The sequence below is a fragment of the Heterodontus francisci genome, chromosome 10, assembly GCF_036365525.1.
Source record: "Heterodontus francisci isolate sHetFra1 chromosome 10, sHetFra1.hap1, whole genome shotgun sequence".
NCBI classification, from domain to species: Eukaryota; Metazoa; Chordata; class Chondrichthyes; order Heterodontiformes; family Heterodontidae; genus Heterodontus; species Heterodontus francisci.
In genome coordinates this window covers 81,202,568-81,220,075 of record NC_090380.1, presented here as the reverse complement: position 1 = coordinate 81,220,075, position 17,508 = coordinate 81,202,568, and the positions used below count along the sequence as shown (strand labels likewise).

Genomic DNA, 17,508 nt, shown 5'->3' with positions numbered 1-17,508 from the left:
CCAATAAAAACCAAAAGTGCTGGAAATACTCAGCAGGTCTGGCAGCATCTGTGGAGAGAGAAGCAGAGTTAACATTTCAGATCAGTGACCGCTCATCAGAACTGGCAAAGGTTAGAAATGTAATAGGTTTTAAGCAAATAAAGCGGGGGTGGGGCAAAAGAGAACAAAACAGAAGGTGTCGATAGAACAGAGGGTCAGAGAGATTAACTGACAAGGAGGTCATGGGGCAAAGGCAAAGGCTAATGATGTGATGAAAGACAAAGCGTTAGTGCACGGTGTTAAATGACAGAATAATGAACAAGCCTAGCCAAATGCATAAATATGAAAAAAACAGTGGGCAAGCACATGGTAAAAAAAATGAATAATGAAACAAACTAAAATAAAAAAACATAAAAAAGGCCAGTCATGCTCTGAAATTATTCAACTCCATGTTCAGTCTGCTAGGCTGTAGTGTGCCTAATCAGTAAATGAGATGCTGTTCCTTGAGCTTGCATTGATGTTCACTGGGACACTGCAGCATGCCCAGGACAGAGATGCAGGCATGAGAGCAGGGGGGCGTGTTGAAATGGCAAGCGACAGGAAGCTCGGGGTCATGTTTTTGGACTGAGCAGAGGTGTTCTGCAAAGTGATCACCCAATCTGCGTTTGGTCTCCCCAACGTAGAGTAGACCGCATTGTGAGCAGCGAATACAATATACTAAATTGAAAGAAGTACAAGTAAATCGCAGCTTCACCTGAAAGGAATGTTTGGAGCCCTGGATAGTGAGGAGAGAGGAGGTAAATGGGCAGGTATTACACCTCCTACAATTGCTTGGAAAGGTGCCATGGGGACGACATGTCAGGGGTAATGGAGGAGTGGACCAGGGTGTCACGGAGGGAACGATCCCTTCGGAATGCTGACAGGGGAGGGGAAGATGTGTTTGGTAGTGGCATCACGCTGGAGGTGGCAGAAATGGTGGAGGATGATCCTTTGGATGTGAAGACTGATGGGGTGGAAAGTGAGCACAAGGGGAACTTCGTTGCGTTTCTAGGAGGGCGGGGAAGGGGTGAGGGCAGAGGTGCGGGAAATAGGCTTGACACGATTGAGGGCCCTGTCAATCACAGTGGGGGAGAATCCTCGGTTCAGGAAAAAGGAAGACATATCAGAAGCGTTGTTGTGGAAGGTAGCATCATGAACAAATGCGTCGGAGACGGAGAAACTGGAAGAATAAAATGGAGTCCTTACAGGAGGCGGGTGTGAAGAAGTGTAGTCAAGGTAACTGTGGGAGTCAGTGGGCTTATAATGAATATTAGTAGACAGCCTTTCCCCAGAGATGAAGACAGAGAAATCGAGGAAGGGAAGGGAAACATCGGAGATGGATCATGTAAAGGTGAGAGAAGGGTGGAAATTGGAACCGAAGTTGATAAAGTTTTCCAGTTCAGGGCGGGAGCAGGAAACGGCACCAATACAGTCATCAATGTACTGGAGAAAGAGTTGGGGGAGGGGACCTAGTAGGACTGGAACAAGGAATGTTTGACATATCCCACAAAAAGACAGGCATAACTAGGACCCATGTGGGCACTCACGGCAACACCCTTTATTTGAAGGAAGTGAGTGGAGTTGAAGGAAAAGTTGTTTCATGTAAGAACAAGTAATCTGCCATTACCTGCTATGGCACTACACTTGAGAATGAAGTTATTGACCTGAGTTGTACAGCCTAAATGAATCCAGTGGTTTGCTTGTATGAGCTATTAGAAATCATCCCCAGACTGCAATCAAAGCACCCTTTGGGGTTACAGGACTGTAACATTCAGGACGAAACTGAGTGTAGACTGGGATGGTTATTGCTGCCAGAATATTAGGATCCATTGAGATTCAAATAAAGAGAACTGAATGCCAGATTCTCTCTTATCCTTGTAACCCTGAAACAAATCTAGATCACGTGAGGGGCTATCTTCTTTCCCTGATGAGTGTTGAATGCAGTTAAATCACTCAAGACAATTTAAATCCAATTCTTTGTGGATGCCATAAAGTAAAAAGGTATATTTACAACTGCATGAAAATATTTACTTGAATCTTAATTTTAGGTGGTCAAAATTAAATGTTCACTGTTCTATAAATGTAATCAATACAAGTGTTGAACATGTGATCTAGAATGCACACAAAACTACAGAAGTGGATCTCCCTTCACATTGCACAGGGGTAAGAGATGATTTGGCGTTTTTATAATGACTGAATGTTATAACACATGTAGCATACAATGAATTATTCTGCTGCTAAAGTGGACCTGTACCTTTCACAAAGATAAACTGCTGTAAAGATATTGGACTGAATTTTCTGTGGTACCTGAAATACCAGTGCCTGGTGGCATATCAATTTCAAGGCGTTGATCCCAGCGCTGGCAATACCAGGATGGGTGGACAGGAATCCCACTCTTCTCCCAATTAACACTGTTGCAAAGCTCGTTAAGAGCTTGTCAGGGACTCAAATTCAAATCTTTAAAGGGCCAAAAAGGTTACTCACGCCTTCAAAAACAGTTTATCTGAAGGCAGGCAGGTAAAGAGTGGGGAGCCATCCATAGCTGCCCTGGGGCATCACTCCAGCCCCATAAAAGGATCAGCAGGGCAAAAGGGACCTGGACAATTGGTAAGGGAGTTCCCAAGGTGCTGCACAGTTGGCAAGGAGAATGGGCTCTTAGCACCCGGGCTTTGAAGAGGTTCGGCATGCATCTGGCATCACGGGGCAAGAGAGCTGGGGACAAGGCTGCCAAGGATATTTGGGCGGCTACCTGCCCAGAAAGAAGGCTCAAGCTGGCAGTGGGGACACGACTGTCAGATTTTCGGCCCAGTGGCGATGAGGGCCAACATCCTCCACAGGAAAGGCAAAGCCACAGACATCAGAAGGGCATGGGAGAGAAAAGAAGGATAGGAAGGCAACGGAGGCCAAACCCTCAATTCAGGATTGATTGCTGAAGATGAAGCTCCCTGGAGATGACCAAGAACCAGTCCCGCAGGGGACTGCAACTCTCCAGACAGATGGTCACAGACATCTGTGTCCTTGTTGCCGAAGACCTTACGTTACGTCCCAACAGTTGCACTGCTGTGTTTTTTACAGTGAATGATTATTATGATGGTTGTAGGGATACTAATTCAGCTAATTACTCAAGAAAAATTAACAGACTTTTATTAACCATCAAAGTTACTGTGGCCTTGGACTTCTCCTTTTCTGTCTCCTTCCAAGGATTAGCTGCAGACCTTGGTAGCATTTCAAAACTGGTTGCACAGCACTACATCTCGCTTGTCACTGATGCCCTCTTTGCCAGAGCTGGATAGCACATTCATTTAACAACAGATATGGCCTCGCAGGAATAGAGGGCATTGGGTTTCGCCTCCAATGCTGGATTCCCCTAGGTGCAGGGCACAAATAATTGCACCCACATGGTCATCAAGGCACCCACTGACCGAACAGTGAGATCCGTCAACTGAAAGGGCTTCCATTCCCTCAAAGTCCAACTGGTCTGCAATCACAACAAGAGCATCCTCCATGTGTGTGCTTGCTTTTCTGGTAACCGTCATGACTTCTTCATCCTCTACCAGTCCAGGCTGCCTCAGATCTTCAGCTCAAACCCCCATAGTGCATGGATGAATCCGAGGGGACAAGGGAAATCCCATGAAGAGATGGCTACTGACCCTTCCATGGGAGTCCCAGAAAGAGGCACAAAGGTGATACAACTAATGCCACCTGCTCAGTAGGATGACTATTGATTAGGCCACCAAGCTTCTGGAGATGTGATTTTGGTGCCTGGACCGGTAGGGTGGTGCCCTCCAATAACCTCCCACAAGGGTCTCGGTTATTGTGGTGGTCTGCTGCGCTCTCCATAACATTGCCCTCCAGAGCTGTGGACCTTGATAATGGTGAGGCCTTGGAAGCTCATTGGGGGAGGATCAGGAGGTCAGAGAGGAGGAGCAATTTGAAGTTTAGGGAGATGCCCCTGCTCCATGATGAGGTGGCCTCCCTGGGACCCCCTGGGAAGATGACTTCCCTCCTCTCCCTCAGGGCCTCTGGTATTAAATACAGGTCAGCATTGATGAAGCAAGGATCTGCCCTGCCCCAGGTGCCAGTCCTCTGGCTCCCCTATGACATCTCGCTTCCCTCTGGTGAAGTGGAAAGCTTTGGCCCAAACCACCCTCAGGACAACCAACAGCCTCAGTGATAGCTGCTGTGGGGATTCGAGATGAAGCTCATACTTCATCTGACCCACTTTCATTCCTACCCCCACTGGCTCTAAGTGGACAGGAAACCTTTCTCCATATATTAAGGGCTCATCCCAATGCAAAGCTGAACTTTAATCAGTTTTCCACTGAGTGCAGTTTTCTAACCCAAAAACAGACCAGCTCCTGTTTCCCACCTCTCTGGTGAAAATTCAGCCCATTGAATCTGATTTTCAAGATCACCTGCCCATTTTTCTCTGTAACTATTGGCATTAGCATTCTCAGGATTAAATCATAGCCTCTCCCATGTGTTTTCCCCCATAACTGCTTCTGCAATTATTTTGGATCAATCCTTGACATACACAGAGCTTCTTTCAGAAGTACAAGTTCATAAAATTTAGACCTCTACGTATCAATAAAATTTCTTGGACATACAATGGTGCTATGAATATCATATGCAGTACCTTGGAGTGGTGGGTTCAGTGCATTGCCATACTCTGTCACACTCCATGGAGGAAGCATAGCAAGAAAACTGAACATCTCTCAGTGAGTGATGAAAAATCTGTCAGTGTGTCTCTGCTGTGCCACTCTTGTGCATCTGTGTGTGCCTGGGTATGTGACTTCAGCTGGCAGCAGGCTCCCAGTTCTCTCTTTTAACCATACATGTGCATAATTTGGGGAAACTGCAATGGGACAAAAGCTGCATGCCCTCATTGGAGGGTAACATACTTGCGTCAGATAAGTTTCTGAAACCTTTCTGAATAAGAATAACTAAGAGTCAGTGTCAAAGCTATTCTCCTAATGCACATCTTAGAAACATAGCAAATGCTTGTTCTTGTTCCAAGCTGAAGACTGGCCTACATAGAAGCAACAAACAAAGAAGATCTTTGTGTGTTCTGTAACAGGGAAAGTCACTTGGTGACTGAAAACCCAAATATGGTCTTCTCAGCTAAGTCGTTCCTTTCAAGTACAGCTGACAAATGAAAGATGATTGTATCTCAGTCCTTTTTACAGCTGAGTTGTTGAGTAATGAAGGAAATGAATACTGATTTCAAACGATAACCCGAATAAACCAATCAATTATCTCAAAGGATTAATTGGTTCTCAGGATAAAATTATCTATCATCCTCTGCCAACCTTTGCTCTACCTATTGGGAACTAAAATGTGGAAAACTTCTCTCATTGTATGCCTACCATTAATTGCATTGATTTGTCATTTTCTTCAAATCCAACATGAAATTAAATATATGAAGACAGAACACAATTAGTGATGCAAAAGAATTTAATACATCCAAACATTTACGATTGTTTTCTTTCAAATAATTTGCTTTGGTGAGTGTCAGAAAGCTGCACATATATTGAAGGATAATTTTTTTAAAATTAAAATTGTAATTTTCTTTTTAACTTTTCCTTCTCTGAATCAGAGTTCCCTGGTCAACACATTCTAAGGGGAATACTGAGTGCAGGCAAAAACGAATGATAGCGGATAAGTCACTCATTATTCATCTTTTCTGATTTTCATTTCTGTTGACTTCATTGAAAGAGCTGAATAATGGGCAGCTGATTTACTATCACCTGTTTTCAAGTTAAAATTAGCATTTAATATTTATAGTAGGAATCTAGCACTAGGGACCATATAGTTATAACAATTTAGTAAGGATTTAATAAGTATTTATTTATCTTAAATTAATTTATTAATTAGTGCTAGAAATGTCAGTTAGAGGGGCGAAGTGCTTCACTTGTGAGATGTGGGAGGTCCGTGATGCTTCCAGCGTTCCGGACGACTACATCTGCAGGAAGTGTACCCAGTTGCAGCTCCTCACAGACTGCATGGATCGGTTGGAGTGGCAACTGGATACACTTAGGAGCATGCAGGTGGCAGAGAGCGTCATAGACAGGAGTTTTAGAGAAGTGGTTACACCCAAGGTGCAGGCAGATAGATGGGTGACCGCTAGAAAGGGCAGGCAGTCAGTGCAGGAATCCCCTGTGGCTATCCCCCTCTCTAACAAGTATACCGTTTTGGATACTGTTGGGGGGGATGGCCTATCAGGGGAAAACAGCAGCAGCCAGAGCAGTGGCACCATGGCTGGCACTGTTGTTCAGCAGGGAGGGACAAAGCGCAGAAGAGCAATAGTTATAGGGGACTCTATAGTCAGGGGCACAGATAGGAGCTTCTGTGGACGTGAAAGAGAGTCCAGGATGGTATGTTGCCTCCCTGGTGCCGGGGTCAAGGATGTCTCTGAACGGACAGGGGGCATTCTGAAGGGGGAGGGCGAACAGTCAGACGTTGTGGTACACATCGGTACCAATGACATAGGCAGGAAGAGTGATGAGGTCCTACAGGGGGAGTTTAGGGAGTTAGGTAGAAAGTGAAAAGACAGGACCTCTAGGGTTGTAATCTCGGGATTACTCCCTGTGCCACGTGCCGGTGAGGCTAGAAATAGGAAGATAGTGCAGCTAAACACGTGGCTGAACAGCTGGTATAGAAGGGAGGGTTTCAGATATCTGGACCATTGGGATCTCTTCAGGGACAGATGAGACCTGTACAAGAAGGACGGGTTGCATCTAAACTGGAGGGGCACAAATATCCTGGCTGCGAGGTTTGCTAGCGTCACTCGGGAGGGTTTAAACTAGTGTGGCGGGGGGTGGGAACCAGAGCAGTAGGACAGCAAGTGAAATAAATGAGGGGGAACTGGTAAATAAGGCCAGTAAGACTAAGAGGAAGAGCAGGCAGGGAGATGTTGCGGAGCACAGCGGGACTGGTGGTCTGAAGTGCATTTGTTTCAATGCGAGAAGTATAACAGGTAAGGCAGATGAACTGAGAGCTTGGATTAGTACTTGGAACTATGATGTTGTTGCTATTACAGAGACTTGGTTGAGGGAAGGACAGGATTGGCAGCTAAATGTTCCAGGATTTAGAAGCTTCAGGTGGGATAGAGGGGGATGTAAAAGGGGTGGGGGAGTTGCATTACTTGTGAAGGAGAATATCACAGCTGTACTGCGGGAGGACACCTTGGAGGGGTCGTGCAGCGAGACGAGATGGGTGGAGCTCAGGAATAGGAAGGGTGCAGTCACGATGTTGGGGGTTTTCTACAGGCCCCCCAACAGCCAGCGGGAGGTAGAGGAACAGATATGTAGACAGATTTTGGAAAGATGTAAAGGTAACAGGGTTGTAGTGGTGGGTGATTTTAACTTCCCCTATATTGACTGGGACTCACTTAGTGCTAGGGGCTTAGATGGGGCAGAATTTGTAAGGAGCATCCAGGAGGGCTTCTTGAAACAATATGTAGATAGTCCAACTAGGGATGGGGCCATATTGGACCTGGTATCGCGGAATGAGCCTGGCCAGGTGGTCTAAGTTTCAGTAGGGGAGCATTTCGGGAACAGTGACCATAATTCCATAAGTTTTAAGGTACTTGTGGATAAGGATAAGAGTAGTCCTCGGGTGAAGGTGCTAAATTGGGGGAAGGCTAATTATAACAATATTAGGCAGGAACTGCAGAATTTAGATTGGGGGTGGCTGTTTTAGGGTAAATCAACATCTGACATGTGGGAGTCTTTCAAATGTCAGTTGGTTAGAATCCAGGACCAGCACATTCCTGTAAGGAAGAAGGATAAGTTTGGCAAGTTTCGGGAACCTTGGATAACGCGGGATATTGTGAGCCTAATCAAAAAGAAAAAGGAAGCATTCGTAAGGGCTGGAAGGCTAGGAACAGACGAATCCCTTGAGGAATATTAAAAAAGTAGAAAGGAACTTAAGCAAGGAGTCAGGAGGGATAAAAGGGGTCATGAAAAGTCATTGGCAAACAGGATTAAGGATAATCCCAAGGCTTTTTATACATATATAAAGAGCAAGAGGGTAACTAGGGAAAGGGTTGGCCCGCTGAAGGACAGAGAAGGGAATCTATGTGTGGAGTCAGAGGAAATGGGCCTCTGAATGAGTACTTTGCATCAGTATTCACCAAAGAGAAGGACTTGGTGGATGATGAGCCTAGGGAAGGGAGTGTAGATAGTCTCAGTCATCTCATTATCAAAAAGGAGGAGGTGTTGGGTGTCTTGCAAAGCATTAAGGTAGATAAGTCCCCAGGGTCTGATGGGATCTAACCCAGAATACTAAGGGAGACAAGGGAAGAAATTGCTGGGGCCTTGACAGAAATCTTTGCATCCTCATTGGCTACAGGTGAGGTCCCAGAGGACTGGAGAATAGCCAATGTTGTTCCTTTGTTTAAGAAGGGTAGCAAGGATAATCCAGGAAATTATAGGCCGATGAGCCTTACATCAGTGGTAGGGAAATTATTAGAGAGGATTCTTCAGGACAGGATTTACTCCCATTTGGAAACAAACAAACTTATTAGCGAGAGGCAGCATGGTTTTGTGAAGGGGAGGTCGTGTCTCACTAATTTGATTGAGTTTTTTGAGGAAGTGACAAAGATGATTGATGTAGGAAGGGCAGTGGATGTTATCTATATGGACTTCAGTAAAGCCTTTGACAAGGTCCCTCATGGCTCACTGGTACAAAAGGTGAAGTCACACAGGATCAGAGATGAACGGGCAAGATGGATACAGAACTGGCTCAGTCGTAGAAGACAGAGGGTAGCAGTGGAAGGGTGTTTTCTGAATGGAGGGCTGTAACTAGTGGTGTTCCGCAGGGATCAGTGCTGGGACCTTTGCTGTTTGTAGTATATATAAATGATTTGGAGGAAAATGTAGCTGGTCTGATTAGTAAGTTTGCGGACCGACACAAAGGTTGGTGGAGTTGCGGATAGTGATGAGGATTGTCAGAGGATACAGCAGGATAGAGATCGGTTGGAGACTTGGGCGGAGAAATGGCAGATGGAGTTTAATCCGGACAAATGTGAGGTAATGCATTTTGGAAGATCTAATGCAGGTGAGAAGTATACAGTAAATGGCAGAACCCTTAGGAGTATTGACAGGCAGAGAGATCTGGGCGTACAGGTCCACAGGTCACTGAAAGTGGCAACGCAGGTGGATAAGGTAGTCAAGAAGGCATACAGCATGCTTGCCTTCATCGGTCGGGGCATAGAGTATAAAAATTGTCAAGTCATGCTGCAGCTGTACAGAACTTTAGTTAGGCCACACTTAGAATATTGCGTGCAATTCTGGTCGCCACACTACCAGAAGGACATGGACGCTTTGGAGAGGGTACAGAAGAGGTTTACCAGGATGTTGCCTGGTCTGGAGGGCATTAGCTATGAGGAGGGGTTGGATAAACTCGGATTGTTTTCACTGGAATGACGGAGGTGGAGGGCGACATGATAGAGGTTTACAAAGTTATGAGTGGCATGGACAGAGTGGATAGTCAGAAGCTTTTTCCCAGGGTGGAAGAGTCAGTTACTAGGGGACATAGGTTTAAGGTGAGAGGGGCAAAGTTTAGAGGGGATGTGCGAGGCAAGTTCTTTACACAGAGGGTGGTGAGTGCCTGGAACTTGCTGCCGGGGGAGGTGGTGGAAGCAGGTACGATAATGACGTTTAAGAGGCATCTTGACAAATACATGAATAGGATGGGAATAGAGGGATACGGTCCCTGGAAGTGCAGAAGGTTTTAGTTTAGGCAGGCATCAAGATTGGTGCAGGCTTGGAGGGCCGAATGGCCTGTTCCTGTGCTGTACTGTTCTTTGTTCTTTGTACCCCTGCATGCCTTAAAGTGATTATCAATGCATTGGCTTCAATTTTCCTTACTTAACATTTTTTTTGTAGCCACAACTGAATATTGCTAATTAAGTACAGTACACAAAGGGTGCACAAAACTGAAAATAACTGAAATGGTATCGAGGGATGGGGAATTATTTGTCTCCACATAGTGATGCTGGTGACTTGGGGTTGGTGACTAAGTTAAACTGCACTATTTAAACCACTAATTGTCTGGAGTTAGAAGGAATATCCTCGTTAAATCATGCACTGCTCAAAGGTAGAAGGAAATTATTCAGACTATGTAAACTGCAACCAGTTTATTACCGACAAAAATTTCAACTCTGAGCTTCTACTTCAATACATTGAGGATGGGGATGTTCATGAAGCCTCTTCATCCTCCTGTTATTTGTTTAATTGTCCATCATCATTCATGACTGGATGTGGAGGATTGCAAGGCACAATTCAGCCCCCTTTCCTATCCTGAGTGGCATGAAACAGGGCTGTGTTCTCGCACCTACACTGTTTGGGATCTTCTTCTCACTACTGCTCTCACATGCGTTCAGGTCTTCAGAAGAAGTAATTTTCCTCCACACAAGATCAGATGGCAGGTTATTCAACCTTGCCCGTCTTAGAGCGAAGACCAAAGCACGGAAAGTCCTCATCAGGGAACTCCTCTTTGCTGACGATGTTGCATTAACATCCCACACAGAAGAGTGTCTGCAGAGACTCATCGACAGGATTGCGGCTGCCTGCAACAAATTTGGCCTAACCATCAGCCTCAAGAAAACGACATCATGGGACAGGACGTCAGAAATGCTCCATCCATCAATATCGGCGACCACACTCTGGAAGTGGTTCAAGAGTTCACCTACCTGAGCTCAACTATCACCAGTAACCTGTCTCTCGATGCAGAAATCAACAAGCGCATGGGAAAGATGTCGGCTGCTATGTCCAGACTGGTCAAGAGGGTGTGGGAAAATGGCGCACTGACACGGAACACAAAAGTCCGATTGTTTCAAGCCTGTTTCCTCAGTACCAAGCGCTACGGCAGTGAGGCCTGGACAATGTTTTTTTTTTATTCATTCATGGGATGTGGGCATCGCTGGCCAGGCCAGCATTTATTGCCCATCCCTAATTGCCCTTGAGAAGGTGGTGGTGATCTGCCTTCTTGAACCGCTGCAGTCCATGTGGGGTAGGTACACCCACAGTGCCAGTGGTTATATACAACTGAGTGGCTTGCTAGGCCATTTCAGAGGGCATGTAAGAGTCAACCACATTGCTTTGGGTCTGGAGTCACATGTAGGCCAGACCAGGTAAGGATAGCAGATTTCCTTCCCTAAAGGGCATTGGTGAATCAGATGGGTTTTTACAACAATCGACAATGGTTTCATGGCCATCATTGGACTAGCTTTTTAATTCCAGATGTATTAATTGAATTCAAATTCCACCTTCTGCTGTGGTGGGATTTGAACCCATGTCCCCAGAGCAATACCCTGGGTCTCTGGGTTACTAGTCCAGTGACAATACCACTACACCACCGTCTCCCCACAATGTACGTCAGCCAAGAGCGGCATCTCAATTCATTCCATCTTCGCTGCCTCTGGAGAATCCTTGGCATCAGGTGGTAGGACCGTATCTCCAACGCAGAAGTCCTCGAGGCGGCCAACATCCCCAGCATATACACCCTACTGAGCCAACGGCACTTGAGATGGATTGGCCATGTGAGCCGCATGGAAGATGGAAGGATCCCCAAGGACACATTGTACAGCGAGCTCGCCACTGGTATCAGACCCACCGGCCATCCATGTCTCCGCTTTAAAGACATCTGCAAACGTGCCACGAAGTCCTGTGACATTGACCACAAGTCATGGGAGTCAGTTGTCAGTGATCCCCAGAGCTGGCAGACAGCCATAAAGGTGGGGCTAAAGAGTGGCGAGTTGAAGAGACTGAGCAGTTGGCAGGAAAAAAGACAGAAGTGTAAAGAGAGAGCCAACTATGTAACAGCCCCGACAACCAATTTTCACTGCAGTGCCTGTGGAAGTGTCTGTCACTCTAGAATTGGCCTTTATAGCCACTCCAGGCGCTGCTCCACAAACCATCTCTAGGCGCTTACTCATTGTCTCTCGAGACAAGGGGGTCAAAGAAGATTAATAATTAATGACTGGATGTGGAGGACTGCAGAGCTGCGATCTGATCCATTGTTTATGGGATTGCTTAGCTCTGTCTTGTAGGATGCTGCTTCCATTATTTAGCATGCATGCAGTCCTGTGTTGTAGCTTCACCAGTTTGGCAGCTCATTTTAGGTACGCCTGGTGCTGCTCCTGGCATGTTCTCCTATACTCCTCATTGAACCAGGGTTGGTCCCCTGGCTCGATGGTTATGGTACAGTGAGGAATATGCCGAGCCATGTTACAGATTGTGGTGGAATATAATTCTACTGCTGTGGATGGCCTGCAGTGCCTCAGTGTCATAGGGCAGGACCCTGCTGAGGTCGGGAACAGAGGCCAATGGAGTCTGAAAATAACGGAACTGGTTTACCAACCCTGTTCCCGGCATCGGCCATTTTAGCTGAGGCAGGTTTGTGGCCAGCAGGACTGCCCACCCCCATGTGGCGGGTAGCCAATTAGACCCATTAACAACCTTGCTAAAGGTAAATTAAGGAGGCCAACTGGGAATTTCCAATTGGCCTCCAGTTTCCTGACATGTGGGGGGGGGCGGTGGCAGGTCAACTGCCTGGAGGCAGGCATCCAGTGTCAGGCCAGAGTGCCAGTTCACCAAGCAGGCCGACAGGCCCTTCCTTCCTGCTCGGGTGTGAATGCAGCCAAAGGCCATCCTGGAGAGGGATTTCATCCACACCTTCCTGTTGAAGGGCCCTCTCAGTTACTTAACCTTTACTGCAGCTGAGTGCTCCTCTGAAGCTGGAAGCCCTCTTATTGGCCCTCCAGCTTCACGAGCCCATCTGCCACCCTTAATAGGACAGGGAACCTTTCTCCCTGTGAATTAAGGGGATGCCCTGGTCAAAATTTCAAGGAGTGACTGTTAACCCCCCAGAGCGATTTTGAGACCTGGAAACAGTGCCGGCTCCTATTTCCTGCTCCCAAAGCAAAAATTCAGCCCATAGAGTCATTTTGGCACAGAAGGAGGCCATTCTGTGAATTGAGTCCATGCCAGTTCTCTGTAGAGCAATCCAGTCAGTCCCATTCTCCCACTCTATCTCCGTAGCCCTGCCACTTTAGTTTCCTCAAGTGCCCATCCAATTTCCTTTTGAAATCATTCATCGTCTCTGCTTCAACAACCTCATAGACAGGGAGTTCTAGGTCATTATCACTCACTGTGTAAAAATACTTCTTCCTCACATTCCCCCTGCACCTCTTGCCCAAAATTTTAAATCTGTGTCCCCTTGTCCTTGTACCATCAGCTAATGGAAACAGCTTTTCTTTGTCTACCTTATCTAAACCTGTAATAATCTTGTACACCTCTAACATATCTCCTCTCAACCTCCTTTGCTCCAAGGAGAACAACTCCAGCTTCTCCAACCTAACCTTGTAGCTAAATTCCCTCCTCCCTGGAACCATTCTGGTAAATCTTCTCTGCAACTTCTCAAGGTCCTTCACATTCTTCCTAAATTTTGGTGACCAGAACTGGACAGCCTAACCAGAGCTTTATAAAGGTTCAGCATAACTTTCCTGCTTTTCTACTCAATACCTCTATTTATGAAGCCCAAGAGCCCATATGCTTTGCTAACTACTCTCCCAATATGTTCTGCCATCTTCAAAGATCTATACACATGAACCTCCAAGTCCGTCTGACTCAGCACACTCTTTTTACCTCGACCATTAAGTCTATATTGCCTCTCTCTATCCTTTCTGCCAAAATGCACTACCTCACACTTCTCAGTACTCAATTCCATCTGCCATTTCTCGCCCAGTCTGCCAGCCTATCTATGTCCTTTTGCAGTCAATTGGTATCATCCTCACTGTTTGCTACGCTTCCAAGTTTGGTATCCTTGACAAATTTAGAAATTTTTCTCTGTATTCCAATATCCAAGTCATTTCAAAAAATCAATGACCATTGGGTAACACCACTATTTACCATCCTTCAGTCTGAAAAATAACTATTTATCACGATTCACTGTCTTAAGCCAATTTTTTATCCAACTGAACACTGAACCCCCTATTCCATGAGCCTCAGTTTTGTTAACCAGCCTTTTATGTGACACTTTGTCAAATTCTTTCCTAAAATCTATGTAGCCAACATTCACTGCATTCCCTTCATCAACCATCTGTTACTTCAAAAAATGTAATTAGATTAGTCAAGTACGATCTGCCTTTTACAAATCACTACTGACTTTCCTTAATTAACTCAAACATCTCTAAGTGCTTGTTAATCTTTTCTCTGATTATTGTTTCTAAAACCTTACCCAGCACTGATGTTAAACTGACTGACGTGTAAGTTACTAGGACTGTCCTTATACCCTTTCTTGAATAAGGGTGTCACATTTGCCACTCTCCAATCCTTTGACACCTCCCCAATATCTAGGGAAGATTGGAAGATCATGGCAAGCACTTCTGCTATCTCCTTTAAGGGCACTCTGACGGCAATGGCCATCAGTGATACCGCACTCACCCCAAACAACCCCTCGTCAGGGCCTGCTTGACTGGCCCTGGTGCTCCCAGACCCCACAAATCTGACTTTGAGGACGCATGGCCATCGATGTAGCCTCATCGTGCAGGTTCAGCCCCAGCAGTGGCCATTGAGGCTGCTGAGCTGCCAGCCCTCTGATTAGGCCAGCAGCTCTTGGGGTCAGTCAACCATCCTTAATAGGGATGGCAACCACTTAATTGGCCGCCACTGGCAAAATGCAGCCCTCGGTCCTGCGGCTCGCTGAAGCAGGTTCGTCCCCTGCTTTCGGCCCTGGCGGCAGAACCCCTGCAGCCTCTGCTAAATCCATCTATTGGGATGATTCCAGCCCTGCTGCAGTGGAAGCTGAGACAGCAAATATCAGAAGCTCCTTTATGTGTCTGGCCACCAGTGCTCACATGGAGTTGGCCACCACTTTCCCAGAAGAAACGACTGAATTCATTCTCTGAGTGATGGCCTCTGCCACACTGGAGCCAGACTCCTCCATGCTCCTAGACAGTGACAAGAGGCTGTCTGATAGGCTGCCAATGCCCCAAGCATCTATGTGTGCATCATTATCCACATTAACCTGTAGGCTGCTCCATTGCTGTCCTCATCTGAGTCCCCTGCAGCAGAACTCGTCTGTGACCTCACCCTCTGGGAAACTACCCTTTCCCCCTGGCCTGGCTGCAGCCCAATGTCTGCTGATTCACCATGTGTTGACTGTGACTCCTCCTACCCTCTAAGGTCCTCGCAGTGCCAGTATCTGAGTTGGTGGCTGCAAGTGTAAGATCAAGTGACGGTGCATCCTTGTCACTACCATGGGGTTGTTCTTTCTCATCCTCCTGCATCTGCTGAAGCTGTCCAGGAAGCAGCTCTTATGTATCTGAAAAGCATACAAAAAGGGAAGTGGTGGGGAGGAAAGCAGGCGTTCCATGGTCACATGATCTTCAGCTTTCACTTGATGCCACATTTCAGCATGATGGTGAGGAGGGAGTTAAAATGGGGCATAAGACTTACTATCACTCTGGAGGACCTCTGATGCACCAGATGCTAGTGGCTGTGTTGCCTCTAGCCCCAAGTTCTGTAAGACCATTTCCTCCAGGGGCCTCAAGGGATGGATTTGTGGAGCACCCACCGCCCACCGCCCCACCCACCTCCAGTCTTTTGCCTCTCCCTTGGGTTATGAGCAACCTTCTGCAAGAGAGAAGGAAGAGTGTCAATGACAGTGTGGTACTGTGCTTGGTTGATGTGCCTAGCATAGTTGAATATCTGGAAGTGTGTAGAGGCAGGGAGAAGTGGGTGTGATGCTGTACAGTGAGGTGGAGTATGTGAATGTTAGATGTGAGTCTTATGTTGCTGGGTGAGTGATGGGCATGTAGTACAATGAGGGGAGTGAATGGGTGTTGACGTGGTGGACTTGAGATGTACTGTGAGGGTGCATTCACTCACCTTGACTGCCCTTTTGAGGTCATTGTATTTTATTTCTCCAATGCGACCACATCCATGGTGCCAGACTACAGGCATTCATCTCCTGGGGGATGTGCTCCCATTCCCTCTTCAGGCTGTACTGAAGGTTTTCTTTCCCACTCGGGGAAACAATGCCTCTCTCCTGAAGTCAACCTCAATGACCAGAGCATCCAGTGTGCCATCACTAAACCAGGAAGTCCTCTCCCTCGCCTGTTGTTACATCCTTCCAATGTTTCAAAATGATTTTCAATCAGCCATGATTTCATGTGTGCTGCCTCCCTTTTTCAGGCAGAAGGCTTTTAGGAGGGGAAGGCTGCCTGAAGCACCCGATTGCCAAAAAATGGTTCCGTGTCCCCCTGCTGTGCACAGAGGTCATAGGCAGCAGGGAGAACAATGGAGCAGCATGTGAACCACTCAATCCAACGCTACTATTACTCAAATGAGGTGTGCAGACGAAAATTGAGCTCTGTTGATTTAAACAGGAATGGGGCAGATCACAAATCACAATCCCTGCCCCCCAAAACCAGGGCAAACTAAACTGTAGCCCACAGTGTCTTACTAATACAGTAGTGAAAAATTAACAGAACATAGAACCAACAACAAATAGTAATGAAAAATATCCGGTAAAAGATACGGAGTCATCTTGCTTCATTTGTATTAGGTATTAAAGAGAAGAAATATTGTGAAAAGAGACAATATCATCTATGTCAAAATGCTCTTAAAGGGTTAACTGTACAAGTGGAAGCTATTGTTAAATTATTTTTACCTGGTTAATATTCATCAGACTGTGTGAAGTAGAAACTATTATTGTGATTATTACAATATACATGCGAAGCAAAAACTGGCATTTTTTACTGTGTATGTAAAATAATTCCTGGCTTCAAATAATCTTGCAACTGCTGTAATAAATGCTCCCTTTTTCTATTATCTATAGTCCCACGTCAAAAAGTGCTGGCAGGTCAAAAGTAGCTCCACACTTCCCTGCACTACTTACCACAAGAAGATTCATCACTGAGATCTAAACAATCTGTCACACCATCGCATTCTGCATTGGGTTTGGCAATGCATTTTCCATTGGCACACTTGTACGAGTTGGTGGTGCATTTGACTTCTAACAAATATAAAGGCAGAAAAAAAGATTAGTAACACTGTGGTTTGAAGACATTGAATGGTAATAGTGAAATTCAAACTAACAATTTTACTACCAATAAATAAAATCTTACTAGTTGGCAATATTAGCTGATAAATGGTTGCCAGGTTCACATTCCTTTGTCCGTTTTATTCATGGTAAACACAGCCAATTTAAATTGGTTAATGCCTCCTCTAAAATAGTGGACAAAGGAATGTCTGGGCATACATTGAGGGCTCATCTGATAATATTGCAAACAGTATTTTCCAAAAAAACAAAAATAAATACTTGCACTTATGTAGCGCTTTTCATGGCCACTGGGCATCTCAAAGCACTTTTTCGCTAATGAAGTACCTTTGAAGTGTAATCACTGTTGTAATATAGGAAATATGGCAGCCAATTTGCACACAGCAAATTCACACAGATCGCAATGTGATAATGACCACA

At 45.9% G+C, this 17,508-nt stretch overlaps 1 protein-coding gene across 1 annotated transcript in view; it reads right to left on the bottom strand.

Moving 5' to 3' along the window:
- Positions 1-17,508, bottom strand: part of LOC137374572 (suppressor of tumorigenicity 14 protein-like) — a 189,135-nt gene that overhangs the window by 38,839 nt on the left and 132,788 nt on the right. The window contains exon 15 of the mRNA XM_068040870.1: positions 16,927-17,043. Coding sequence (XP_067896971.1) covers positions 16,927-17,043 — 117 coding nt within the window. The remainder of the gene's footprint in view (positions 1-16,926; positions 17,044-17,508) is intronic.